This window comes from Chondrus crispus, genomic scaffold (assembly GCF_000350225.1).
Source record: "Chondrus crispus Stackhouse genomic scaffold, scaffold_2, whole genome shotgun sequence".
NCBI classification, from domain to species: domain Eukaryota; phylum Rhodophyta; class Florideophyceae; order Gigartinales; family Gigartinaceae; genus Chondrus; species Chondrus crispus.
The window spans coordinates 220064-232090 of NW_005179057.1; the positions used below are offsets into that span (position 1 = coordinate 220064).

At 48.5% G+C, this 12027-nt stretch overlaps 3 protein-coding genes; all 3 read left to right on the forward strand.

The window, feature by feature from the left end:
* Positions 1-750: 750 nt before the first annotated feature.
* On the forward strand, positions 751-1185 carry CHC_T00003614001 (hypothetical protein). Its single transcript, XM_005714457.1, has one exon. It carries the CDS (start codon positions 751-753, stop codon positions 1183-1185), a length of 435 nt encoding a protein of 144 aa, XP_005714514.1.
* Positions 1186-3449: 2264 nt separating this feature from the next.
* Positions 3450-11011, forward strand: CHC_T00009359001 (acetyl-CoA carboxylase). XM_005714458.1 is given in 2 exon segments: positions 3450-10853; positions 10854-11011. 1 exon segment carries the CDS (start codon positions 3450-3452, stop codon positions 10851-10853), a length of 7404 nt encoding a protein of 2467 aa, XP_005714515.1. The 3' UTR covers positions 10854-11011.
* A 322-nt stretch (positions 11012-11333) lies between these two features.
* CHC_T00003615001 (hypothetical protein) lies at positions 11334-11816 on the forward strand. Its single transcript, XM_005714459.1, has one exon. It carries the CDS (start codon positions 11334-11336, stop codon positions 11814-11816), a length of 483 nt encoding a protein of 160 aa, XP_005714516.1.
* The last annotated feature ends 211 nt before the right edge of the window (positions 11817-12027 follow it).

Genomic DNA, 12027 nt, shown 5'->3' on the forward strand with positions numbered 1-12027 from the left:
GTTGTTCATGTGTGCCTCGATGGGTGTATTTATTTCAGTTTCGCGCACTGTAGTTTGCGACGATTTGCCAATTTCGCAATGGCCAAGAGCCCGAACACAGCGGATGCAGGTTGAGGAAGGCGAGTTGTTGAGGACCCGCAAGCACACGGCAGCGTCGGCTTTGGTGGTTCTCTCCCATTACAGATGAAGCGTGCAAGACATGAAATTTCTCGTCGTCCCACTTTGACCCCGGCACACTTTGGAGACCAATTCTCCCGTCCAAATAAAAGGCAATTTTCTTCGAATACGCACTGCATTCGCATATTTATCATAACTTCTTATGCGTCCCACATTGAGCCTGTGAGAAGGGTACTGAATTTGGGCTGTACGAAATTGCACACGAGGATGGGTTGAAGCGCCTTCCAGGCTGATTATGACATCGAGAAGGCCTGCTGCACAGTGTGTTTTCGTAAGCCGTGTGCACTGCACACGGCTTATGAAAACTCGTGGTTGAATTTCCAGTTTTATAATTTACTTTGCGACCCACCAGTTTTGGTTTCTGCAACCAAAAACACGCGTTTACTTTGCGGACAACGTTAGTACGATACAGCATCAAGTTAAATTACAATTGTACCGTAAGAACGTACAGTACCCTCAGGGTACTTGCGCAGAGATGACTGTGTTCCTCTTTCGGCGTGATTTTGAAAACCCGTTTCTCGGTCATAGCAGAGGCAAGATTTCCTGTCGCACGGATGGAAGATCCAGCAACCCATGACTTCTTTCACTAGTGAGCTCCACTTCCAACCTCCCTATCACTCTGTAGTCATCTCGCTGTCAAAACAGAACGAACCATACTCATCTACTGTACATATTGCGCGAGTCATCTCTTCGATACATATTCTCCACTCCGTGTCGATACCTTTCCCCACCACGACCTTTCCCTTTAAGCGAACTGCAACCAGAAGCAATTGTATTCAGGTTCTTCCCTATCACGCAAGGACCTCCACCATGTCTGACCCAAACCAGTCCGACGAATCAGCCAAGACCCGCCCTCCAAACCCGATTGACATGGCCGCTCTTGACACGAATTCCCAGATGGCACAGGCTGACTGCACCAACTGCTGCAACGACTGTTGTGGCGCTACTTGTTTGGGCGCTTGTCTATACGGATGCGCGGACGCAGATTGCTGTACGAATTGCTTTTAACATGCAAGGGAGGCGGGGCAGGAGAGGCACCATTGAGGAGAGGTCAGATTTTATTTCGGCCGTGTCGACTCGTTTTCTTTTGCAAATGTCATGCTCTGCTTGGCTGCTGTTTCACATCTTTATTCAAGAGGAAAGTACCGAGGTATACGGGCTCATAAGGAGATATTCGGGGAAGCCTCGCAAATCTTAATCCCGAGATTTGAACAGAAGATGTCGACGTTAGTCTTTTGAGCAGTTGTAAAGCGTTCTCTGCTCCTTGCTGGTACTGCAAACTTCCGTTTAGGTCTGGGTTTGTGTGCCGCTGCAGCGACATCAGTATGAAAAGGTTGTGGCGTCTTATTGCATTGGCCAGTGTTGCTGAAAACCTCAACTTTACTTCGGTGTCAGACCCTCAGAATCAAGTTTTGTCTGTTTTGCTTTTCATATCGGAGGGAACGACGGACGGCGGGGAAGCGGTCTCCTATTACACGGTGGTCGGTGGTAGGAAATATATATATTTATATGTGCTACAGGGGGTCTGCTAGTAGGGAGATGCAGCAACTGAGTTGGTTGTATGTGAATTAATGACATGCATAACTATGCAAAAAGAAAATAAGGTTGATGTCAACCGAGGCAATATAACCAAACGTTGCTGTTGTGATCACGAGTGGAAGCATCAATCTTGTATTATACAGTAGACGTATCGGGCTGAGATCTATATCTCAGCCGAAGTTATATAACTGCGGTGTTCAATTTAACAAGCTCAGAGGCATGCATTTTCTAAATATTTCTGGGAGGTACCAAGGGTATGTGGACAAGCTGGTATGCTTAACATGAAGAGAAGGTTTTGTGCAGTGGCCGGAACGCGCAATTATTCATGGAACTGTAGCCATGCGTAAAGTCATGAAGGGAAAGCAAAGATAGATTTTTCATACAGAGAGGACTCGCCCAATAGTGCCGAATTGAGTAATTCCACGAGTGAGTAATGCAGGGGTTTTTCGGTGAACACAGGTTATCATACCTTGCATTGCTGTTGGACACCTGTCCAAGACGGGGACGCGGCCGACGAAGATGCCCAACAGTAAACGGATCATCCTTTCCAACAGACCCCACAGATCCTCTCCGTCTTACTCCAGTGACACGCAAGGGCACCGACACAACCACAACACAGCATGAAAAGACGAGTGCAGATGGAACCAAAGGGATAGAATCAAATGAGTGTGTTATTCCAGGTTTTGAGGAAGTACTTGCCTGCTTTACGGGAGTGGAGGAAATGGTGAACATTTCGGGTATCGAGGATGCAGTTCGTCATTTGCACCGTGCAAAGCGCGCGTTGCTAACTGCACACGCTGAGCAGAGTCGTTCCGAGAGGCGCCAGACGCTTGTAAACGAGTATTTTGTGTGACCCCATTCATTAGTGCAAGATGCGAGTATTGCATGTTGTTGGAACCTTGCATGGGAGTGCACTACTCGGTGTGCTTGACTGTAGCAGGGTGCACAGTACGTATGCTCTTGAATTCAACCCAGATGGGAGGGAAACAGGAGTTCTGACTATTTTGCTGTGGCTTCTTTTCCTGTTGATTGTGACAGGGCCGTTCTGTGTATGTCAGGATTCAACACATGTTTTTGACACTAAATTTTACGGCGATGGGATTGAAATACAGGGTCGGTCACACGTCACACGTCACACGTCACGCATCACAGGTCTGCTGGGAAGTGAGTGGCGCCACTTGCAAGGGCCCTCGAATCGGCGGATGAGGCTTTCTATCAAAGTAAATACATCTTACTCTGGGGAATTGGATTAGCAATCTACTTCGACTGTCCTTGCGGCTCAAAAATCAGAAAATCTAGCTTTTTCGCCAAGCAGCCATATGTGGAGATTGCGGTCAACAGGGCCGGTCAATTTGCCTCTGTGATGTCTCCTTGCCATTGCGCCGGTCCATGATTGGTCACAGTGATGATTGTGCGGTCACCCCGCGATGCTCTCCCAAGGAATTTCTGCCAGGGCGTCACGTTGCTTCCGCTTCGATCCACTTCTTTTCTCAACCCAGACAACTGGTTTGCCTACTGCAACAGCGGCCCCTGAAAGCCGCTCTCTTCCACGCATCAGTCAACCTATCTCCTCTTTATTCTCTAGTTTGCAGTGGACGACCTTCAATCGCGAACAACTCCGTATTTTGTTTGACAAATTTTACGGTTGATGAGGTGTCATTGACCTCATGACTCAGTCGTGATAACCATCCTCCATCTCTCCGTTGTGTACCCCTGCGTCTCTGTACACATTCATGACGAGAACACACGATGAATCGCCATCTTTGGCGAACGCAGAGCGAGACTCAAAGCATCCCATTGACGACTACGTCAAGTCGCTCGAGGGCAAGCGGTCTATCCGAAAGATCCTTATTGCGAACAATGGTATCGCGGCTGTCAAAGCCATTCGCAGCATCCGTCGATGGAGCTATGAGACGTTTGGAAATGAGCGTGCCGTTGAGTTTGTTTCCATGGCAACCCCAGAAGACGTCTCTGCGAATGCCGAGTATGTTCGCATGGCTGACATGTGGACGTCGGTTCCGGGAGGATCAAACAACCACAACTTTGCAAATGTGGACCTCATCACAGACATAGCGGATCGCTTTTCGTGCGATGCTGTCTGGGCTGGCTGGGGTCATGCCTCTGAGAACCCGGACCTCCCTGCCAAGCTTAGCAGTATGGGTATTACCTTTCTTGGGCCAAATCCAAAGTCCATGTACGCTCTAGGGGACAAAATCGCTAGCACTATCATTGCGCAGTCTGCAAATGTACCCACAGTTGCTTGGTCGGGTTCACATCTTACAGTTGACTACAAAGATTTGGGTTCTGTACCGGATGATGTCTATCAAGAGGCATGCATTCTTTCTGCGGATCACGCAAGGCGAGTTGCGGAGAAGGTAGGATATCCTCTTGTTGTGAAGGCCTCCGAAGGTGGTGGGGGAAAGGGAATACGTGTAGTTTTCGAAGAAAATGCTATCTGCGCTGCATATCGTCAAGTTGCGAGCGAGGTCCCCGGTAGTCCTATATTTCTCATGCGCCTCGTTCAGGACGCGAGGCATTTAGAAGTTCAGATCGTAGCAGATGAGACTGGAGATGCCATAGCGCTTTATGGCCGTGATTGCTCTGTTCAACGAAGACATCAAAAAATCATTGAGGAAGGTCCTGTGGTCGCCGCACCTCCAGCCGTTTGGAAGGGTTTGGAGAGAGCTGCGATCGCCCTTGCAAAAGAAGTGGGATACGTGGGTGCAGGTACAGTGGAGTATCTCTACAAGGGGGATAAGGAGAACGGCGAGTTTTATTTCCTTGAGTTGAATCCAAGATTGCAAGTCGAACACCCTGTTACTGAGTGGATCACAGGGGTAAATCTTCCAGCTTTGCAGCTGCACATCGGCATGGGAATACCGCTTAAGAATGTCGCTACTATTCGCAAGTTTCTCGGGCTTCCTGAAGTGATGCTCCCTATGTCAGAGCCCCATGTCCACCCAACAACCACCTCTCCCTTTAAATCAACCAGTACTCCTTTTCACGTTGGGGACAAGGACAGCTTGGAAGAGTTGCACATTGATTCTCCCGTTCCTCCACACGGCCATGTTATCGCTTGCAGAGTCACGGCTGAAAATCCCGACGAGGGCTTCCAGCCAACATCAGGCGCAATTCAGGAGTTGACGTTCCGAAACACCCCGAATGTTTGGGGCTACTTTAGCGTTGGCGCATCAGGAGGGGTCCACGAGTTCGCGGATTCTCAGTTTGGCCATCTATTTGCCTGGGGCGATACTCGCGAGTCTTCAAGGAGGTCTTTGGTTCTTGCTCTGAAAGAATTATCTATCAGGGGAGATATCCGTACAACAGTAGAGTACCTCATCAAACTTCTGGAAATGGAAGCATTCAAGGAAAACCGCATCACGACGGCGTGGTTAGACAGTCTGATTGCAGACAAAGTAGCAGCTGAAAAGCCACCAACTGATCTCGCGGTTGTTATTGGAGCCGTTTGCCGAGCGCACATGGATTTTTCTGCACGTGCGGAGTCGTTTACCAAATGCCTCGAGCGCGGCCAACTTCCACCGCTTGACAAGACACTTGTCGAGTTTCCAGTTGAATTAATATACGAGGATGTGAAATATTCATTCACAGTGACCAGGTCTGACGTCTCAGCCTTTAAGGTCCGACTTGCCGAAAATGGCGACGCAGATGCTGGCGGGAGTTCGAGTGTTCTAGCTGAATTACGAACCCTGGCTGATGGAGCAAGGCTCGTTCTTGCAAATGGAAGGTCCCATGTCTGCTACGCACGAGAAGAACCCGCAGGTCTTCGACTTTCAATAGACGGGAAAACATGTTTATTCCCGAAGGACTACGACCCGACGACATTGTCATCGTCGGTGAGTGGAAAGCTGGTGAGATATTTGGTTGAGAGTGATGAACATGTTGAAGTTGGACAGCCATATGTTGAGTTAGAAGTCATGAAAATGTATTTGACACTCTCTACACCGGAGTCAGGGAGAATTCGTCTCCTAGCCCCAGAAGCAAGTTCAATAGAAATTGGGGATGTCATAGCGAGGCTTGAGTTAGATGACCCAAGCAAAGTACGACGGGCGGAATTGTTTCACGGACATCTCCCCAACTTTGCTCCGCCGCAGGCGCTAGGCTCAAAACCCCATCAACAGTTCGTGTCAGCGAAAAGGGATGTAATTCTTCTTCTGAGGGGATTTGATGCAAGACCAAGTGCTCTTGAGGACTTTATGGATGCAATTGACGACGTCCGGGTCTGTGCTGGAGAAATACGTGAAGTCCTCTCGTCTCTCTCTGGAAGAATCCCAACGCGCGTGTCACAAAGTATTGAGGCGGAACTGCGATCAATGCTGGCCAAGGCAGGCGTGCCAGAGACGAAGGATCTCGGCGGGCGCGTGAAGCTGCATGGGCGTTTCGCTGTGTCCGATGATGGAGTTCATTTGGGCAGCGAGGAATGGCTCGCAAGGGCACAGTTGGTGTCGTTATCTGTTTCTCGAATCCTGCTTTCCTGCCAAGGAATTCCAGAGGCTGAAGAATTAGCTAACGTGGCACGTCAGTATACGAATGGGACCGTTCTCGCCACTACGCTCGCTCACATGCTGGATGAATATTTGGATATTGAGAAACTCTTTGCTAGAAGAACCGGGGGAGCTGCAGATGCATTGTTTGAGTTGCGAGACGCCAAGAAAGGAGATTTGGCCTCAGTCGTGGAGGTTGCCGCCTCTCACGTTCGGCTCAAGGACAAGAATAGTGCGTTGGTCCGCTTCTTGAAGACATTAACCGCGCCATCTGCGGCCGCAGTCTTGGCAGAGGAAAACGCTCAAACAGCTGAATTCAAGGCCAGGCTTCACCAGCTGAGTCAGCTTTACGCTCCTGAGTATTCTGATATTGCCTTGAGGGCTAGATTGATGCTTGCGGACTTACGCAAACCTCACTTTCACCAAAGACGCTCGTCAGTATTGAAGCTATTGCAACAAGTTGTTAATTGTGACCCAGACCAACAAGAATCTGCACTGCAGAATATGGTGTCCATGAGCGAGTCAATACTCGATGTTTTAGTATCGTTTGTTTTACCATCTAACAATGATGATGTGTCCCCGGCAGTTCGGAAGATTGCTGCGAAGATTCAACTCCTTCGGTCTTATCGGGCATATGAAGTCACAAATTTAGAAGTCGTCACTGGAGCTCAATCAAATTCCTCACTAACAGCAGAGTGGCGATTCAGGTTTCTGAAGAGGGACGACAGCAACACTATCGCTAATGATATTTCAAACACGGTGAAGAACCCTGTCCAGATGCCGAGAGGCATAACTTCTTTTGATTCGGCTGATAACCTTTCCAATGCAATTGGGGGAGCCTGCGATCCACTAAATGACGATTCTCTCCGTGTTGGATTGCTCGCCGCATTTAATCAGTGGGAAACGATGGAAGAGGAGTTTGACAGTATTCTTGAAAGTCATGCTAACAAATCAGAAGTTTCCTCCGAGAGAGATGTGAATGTGATGACAATCCTTTTGCGATGGGACTCGAATGCATTTTCAAACTCAATGTCTACTTCCGATAAATCGTCTAGTCGAAATTCAAAGTCCGGAGTTGAGCACGGAGATGATCTTCGAGATCCATTTGCTTCTGAGTCGGTTGTGAGCCAGGCGCTGTCACAGTTTTGCAAAGCAAAAGGTTCTCGTCGGGACCTCGCAGCAAAAGCCGGTCTAAAATCAATAACGTTCATCGTCGCACCTGCTCCGTCGAACGAGTCTGTAACGTATCCTGGGTTTTACACGTTTCGCGTGAAGGGTGGTTTCGAGGAAGATCCCATATATCGCCATATTGATCCACCGATGGCTTTTCAGCTTGAACTGTCACGTTTATCCAACTTTTCAATCAACCGGTTCGGATATCCGACACGCTCAGTCCATGTGTTCTTTGCACAAGACAAGACTACTCCACGAAGAATGCATGGCGGCGGCCCTGCAATCCGCGAGCGTCCCCCTTTACGTAATGGATCTGTGGAGGAAAAAGCACCCGCCGCCAACCGCGTTGGGAGCAGCTCCGCCTCCGAAATAATCGAAAGTAAGACGACGATGGGAAAGAGCAACCCAACGAAAACAGGCTGCCCGCAGGAAGATCCAAAACCTATGACCGGCCGTGTGGACAGAGATGTAGATGCTAGGTTTTTTGTCCGTGCCGTAATTCGTCAAGCCGACGTTTTTGCGAATTCAAAGGACGGTGCAGTTGTTTCGATGCCAGAGGCTGAACGAACCTTCGTAGAAGCATTAGATGCCATAGAAATGGCAAGCTGTGATCGAAGATTCCGCCGTACCGATTTCAATCACATTTTCCTTAATGTTGTGCCGCCAGTCCAGATTGATATTGATGACGTTGAAGCTATCTGTCGTCGAATGTTTCAAAGATATGCGATACGGTGCTGGAGCCTTCGCGTGTTTGCAGTAGAGATTAAGGTAGCGGCACTGGTCGTGGAAAATGACACCCCCTCGACTACTATTCCGCTTCGATTTTTATTGTTTAATCCCACAGGACACATGCTAAGAGTTGAGAGTTACGTTGAGTCGACTGACAGAAACTCTGGCATTGAGAAAATCATCTCTGTATCACAGCAGAATCCAGGTTCTCTGCATGGCAGTTTGGTTTCCGAACCATATCCAGTTATGGACCGGATCCAGCGACGGCGGGTAGTTGCCCAGGCTATGGAAACCACATATGTTTACGATTTCCTTCAAATATTTACAAAACAGCTTCAACAATTATGGCGACGCTATTCCGAGGAGAGACTATTGGGAGGATTTCGGCGGCATAAGATCCCTGTATCACTAATTGATTCCACTGAGCTGGTTTTGTGTCATGCAGGCAATGAAGGCGATGAACCCCAGCTGGTGGAAGCAAAGAGACAACCAGGCTTGAATGACATTGGTATGGTTTCTTGGCTGTGTACCCTTCGGACGCCAGAGTATCCTCAAGGTCGGGAAGTCATCATCATCGCCAATGATATCACGTTTCGGAGTGGATCATTTGGTCCGGACGAAGACGCTTTATTCTACGCCGCCTCCAAGAAATCGAGACAAGAAGGGATACCTCGCATATACCTTGCGGCAAATTCCGGTGCTCGAATAGGAGTTGCTGATGAAATTCGTGAATGCCTGCAGGTGGACTGGATTGATCCCAGTATGCCGTCCAAAGGCTTCAAGAGGCTCGCTGTCAAGGAATGTGATTTACCAAATGTTGCCAATTTTATTAAGACTGGAAAAAAAATAGGAGAAGACATGGTCGAAGTAGTGGACATTATCGGTGAAGAACATGGCTTGGGAGTGGAGAATCTAATGGGATCCGGCTTGATTGCAGGGGAAACCTCAAAGGCATATGACGAGACATTCACCCTAACATACGTAACGGCCAGGTCTGTTGGAATTGGGGCATATCTTGTTCGCCTTGGCCAGCGTGTCATCCAGAAGAAATCAGCTGCACCAATAATACTCACAGGGTTTTCGGCGCTGAACAAGGTTCTGGGACACGAAGTGTACCTCAGCAATGAGCAACTTGGCGGCGCAAAGGTAATGTTTCCTAACGGCATATCCCATGCAGTAGTCAAAGATGATGTCCAAGGTGTCAGTGCCATTTTGAACTGGCTGAGCTACGTGCCAAGGGTGAGAGGTGACCGCTTGCCAATAATTGAATCTCGGGACCCCGTGGCACGTCCGGTTTTCTCGAAACCTCCGTCGACTGGGCAAGCATATGACCCACGAGTGAAGTTAATTGCTGGAGAGTCTGATTCGTCTACCGAAGAGCATCGTTTCTTGGGTGGTTTGTTTGACAAAGATTCTTTCCGGGAGTACCTTGATGGTTGGGCAAAAACCGTTGTTGTCGGGAGAGGGCGGCTGGGTGGGGTTCCCACTGGCATTGTGGCCGTTGAAACTCGATCAGTAGAGCGCGTTACGCCTGCCGACCCAGCATCGCCAGAGACCCGAGAATGCGTCGTCACTCAGGCCGGACAGGTTTGGTATCCGGACTCAGCCGCTAAGACGGCCCGCGCGATAAGAGACTTCGACCGTGAGGGTCTTCCACTCTTCATCCTGGCAAATTGGAGAGGGTTTTCAGGAGGAATGAGAGATATGTATGATGAGATTTTGAAGTCGGGCTCAGAGATTGTTGATGCGCTCCGATCATACAAGCAGCCAGTGTTTGTGTATATTCCTCCAGGGGGCGAATTACGGGGAGGGGCATGGGTTGTCTTAGACACGCTCATCAACCCGGCGAAGATTGAGATGTATGCAGACAGTAATTCCCGTGGTGGAGTCCTAGAGCCAGAAGGAACTGTAGATGTGAAATACCGCAGGAGGAATATCATCAAGACAATGCATAGACTTGACCCCAAGTTGCGCAAGCTTGACCAGGAACTCTCCGAAGGAAAACGATCTGGAGGGTTCCTAAGTGACGAACGGAAACGGGCTATTTACGAGGCTGTCTATGCGCGGGAGGTTGAAATTCTTCCTGTATATCGCAATGTCGCAACTGCCTTCTGTGATCTTCATGACACTCCCGGACGACTTCTCGCCAAGAAGGCAATTAGAGATGTAATCGAATGGCACAATGCCAGGTCTTTCTTCTACTGGCGAATGCAGCGTCGGTTGGCTGAGGAAAGGATGAGGGAGAAACTCAGCATTGCAGACCAATCCCTTTCTCATGAAGAGATTACTGGTTTGTTGAAGAAATGGGCAGCAGATTACAAGATGGAAAGTGGAATGAGTGGTCATACCACTGGGGATGATGAGATGAACACAGAAGCCTTTCCGAATGACTCAGGAACGAGTTCATTTGAGAAAGATGATAAATGGATTTTCCATTGGTTAGAGGTCGAAGAAGATGCAATTGAGAAACGGATTGAGAAAGTGAGAACTGCAAGCATTGCTTCTAGTGTTTCTTGCTCGTACAAACAGTCTCGGGAAGGCTTTTTGGATGGAATTGAGTCGGCTATGAGGAATTGTAGTTCCGGTGGCGAAAGGTCAGATTTGATATCTGCCATACAGTCAAAAATTGGCCTGGTGACGTCGTCAGGAACGACGTCCTCCTCTTCTTTAGGAATTCTCAGTAGACTTGGGAAACTTGGTTGGGATAGGGATAGAAGTCTTGGGTTACGGTAGTTTAAGAAGTAGAATCGGCGTAGGCTGCGATGTCGCGAAGAGAAGGGTTGGCACACAATGCCCACACCTAGTTACTACGTAGATATTTAAAAATGAAGTGAAACATATTCACACTTAAACGACGATCTGCTTAAAGCAATCTACAACTTGCTGAGAGACATTCATGCAGTTTTCGTAATACGTTTCGTGAAGGTAAGCAAGTCCCCGGACTTTTTCAAATGCGCGGCTCCTCAATTTTGAGTCGTTTTAGGATTAGGATTAGAAATTACCTGCTCATGTTTCACGGTACAACGATAACAGTTCAAAGCGCTGTGAGTAAGGAGCAGGTATGTACGTGTCGTGCGTAGTACTGTACATGGCTCCTGAAAACATGAGTAGAGAGCCATCTTCGGCGAATGTGCCAAGAAAAATGATAACTGTGAACAGTACAATTACGATTCAGTAAGGTTGTCCGTAAAGTCAAGAAAACGCGTGTTATGTATGACAGCGTGTTTGCTCGGATTTTCTAAACGCAAATCTTTCAAACAACGCGTTTGGCAAAACTCACAGCATATCGAAAACTCGGGGCATGTGAGTTTTCCACAAGTTTCACATCCGCCTGATCACAGCAGTGCCGGATCGACCCGTCTTGAAGGAAAACGAAGAGGGTTCTCCGTTCTTTTCATCAGCACAAACGAGTTTCAGACGGCACGGGTCGTATCGATATGCGTCATGGACGCCCCTATCGCTTCATCTGCGCAGAGTCCATCATTGGATCAATGCGCGACAGGATCTGCCACAGATGCCGCCGAAGCAACCGCGAAAGATAGACAAGTAGAAACTTCTAAAAAGCGGTCCTCTCCGAACGGCTCCCCTCAGCCTGTCAAGAAGACGAAACACATCGCCCTTTCGACTGAGAACCTTTCTATCCTTGTGGCGAGCTACAATATTCGCTTCAGCGAGTATTCGCGCAGGTGCACGTGATCCGTCGGGCGGCACAACGATGCACCAGACTTGCGTTTGTTGCGGGCAGGTACACCCGATCACAGTATTTAACCTGGGCCAGGTTAATTTTGAAGCTCATATTTCCAGTTGCACACATCAAATAATCTAGACCATGTTAATTTTGAATCCAGGCCAATTCCTGTGGAATTCCCAAATAAGCTGGACCATTTTATTTTTTGGTGATATATTT

Excerpts from the sequence above, each read along its gene's own strand:
- CHC_T00009359001 (XM_005714458.1), top strand. The coding sequence starts at position 3,450 with ATGACGAGAACACACGATGAATCGCCATCTTTGGCGAACGCAGAGCGA.
- CHC_T00003614001 (XM_005714457.1), top strand. The coding sequence starts at position 751 with ATGACTTCTTTCACTAGTGAGCTCCACTTCCAACCTCCCTATCACTCT.
- CHC_T00003615001 (XM_005714459.1), top strand. The coding sequence starts at position 11,334 with ATGACAGCGTGTTTGCTCGGATTTTCTAAACGCAAATCTTTCAAACAA.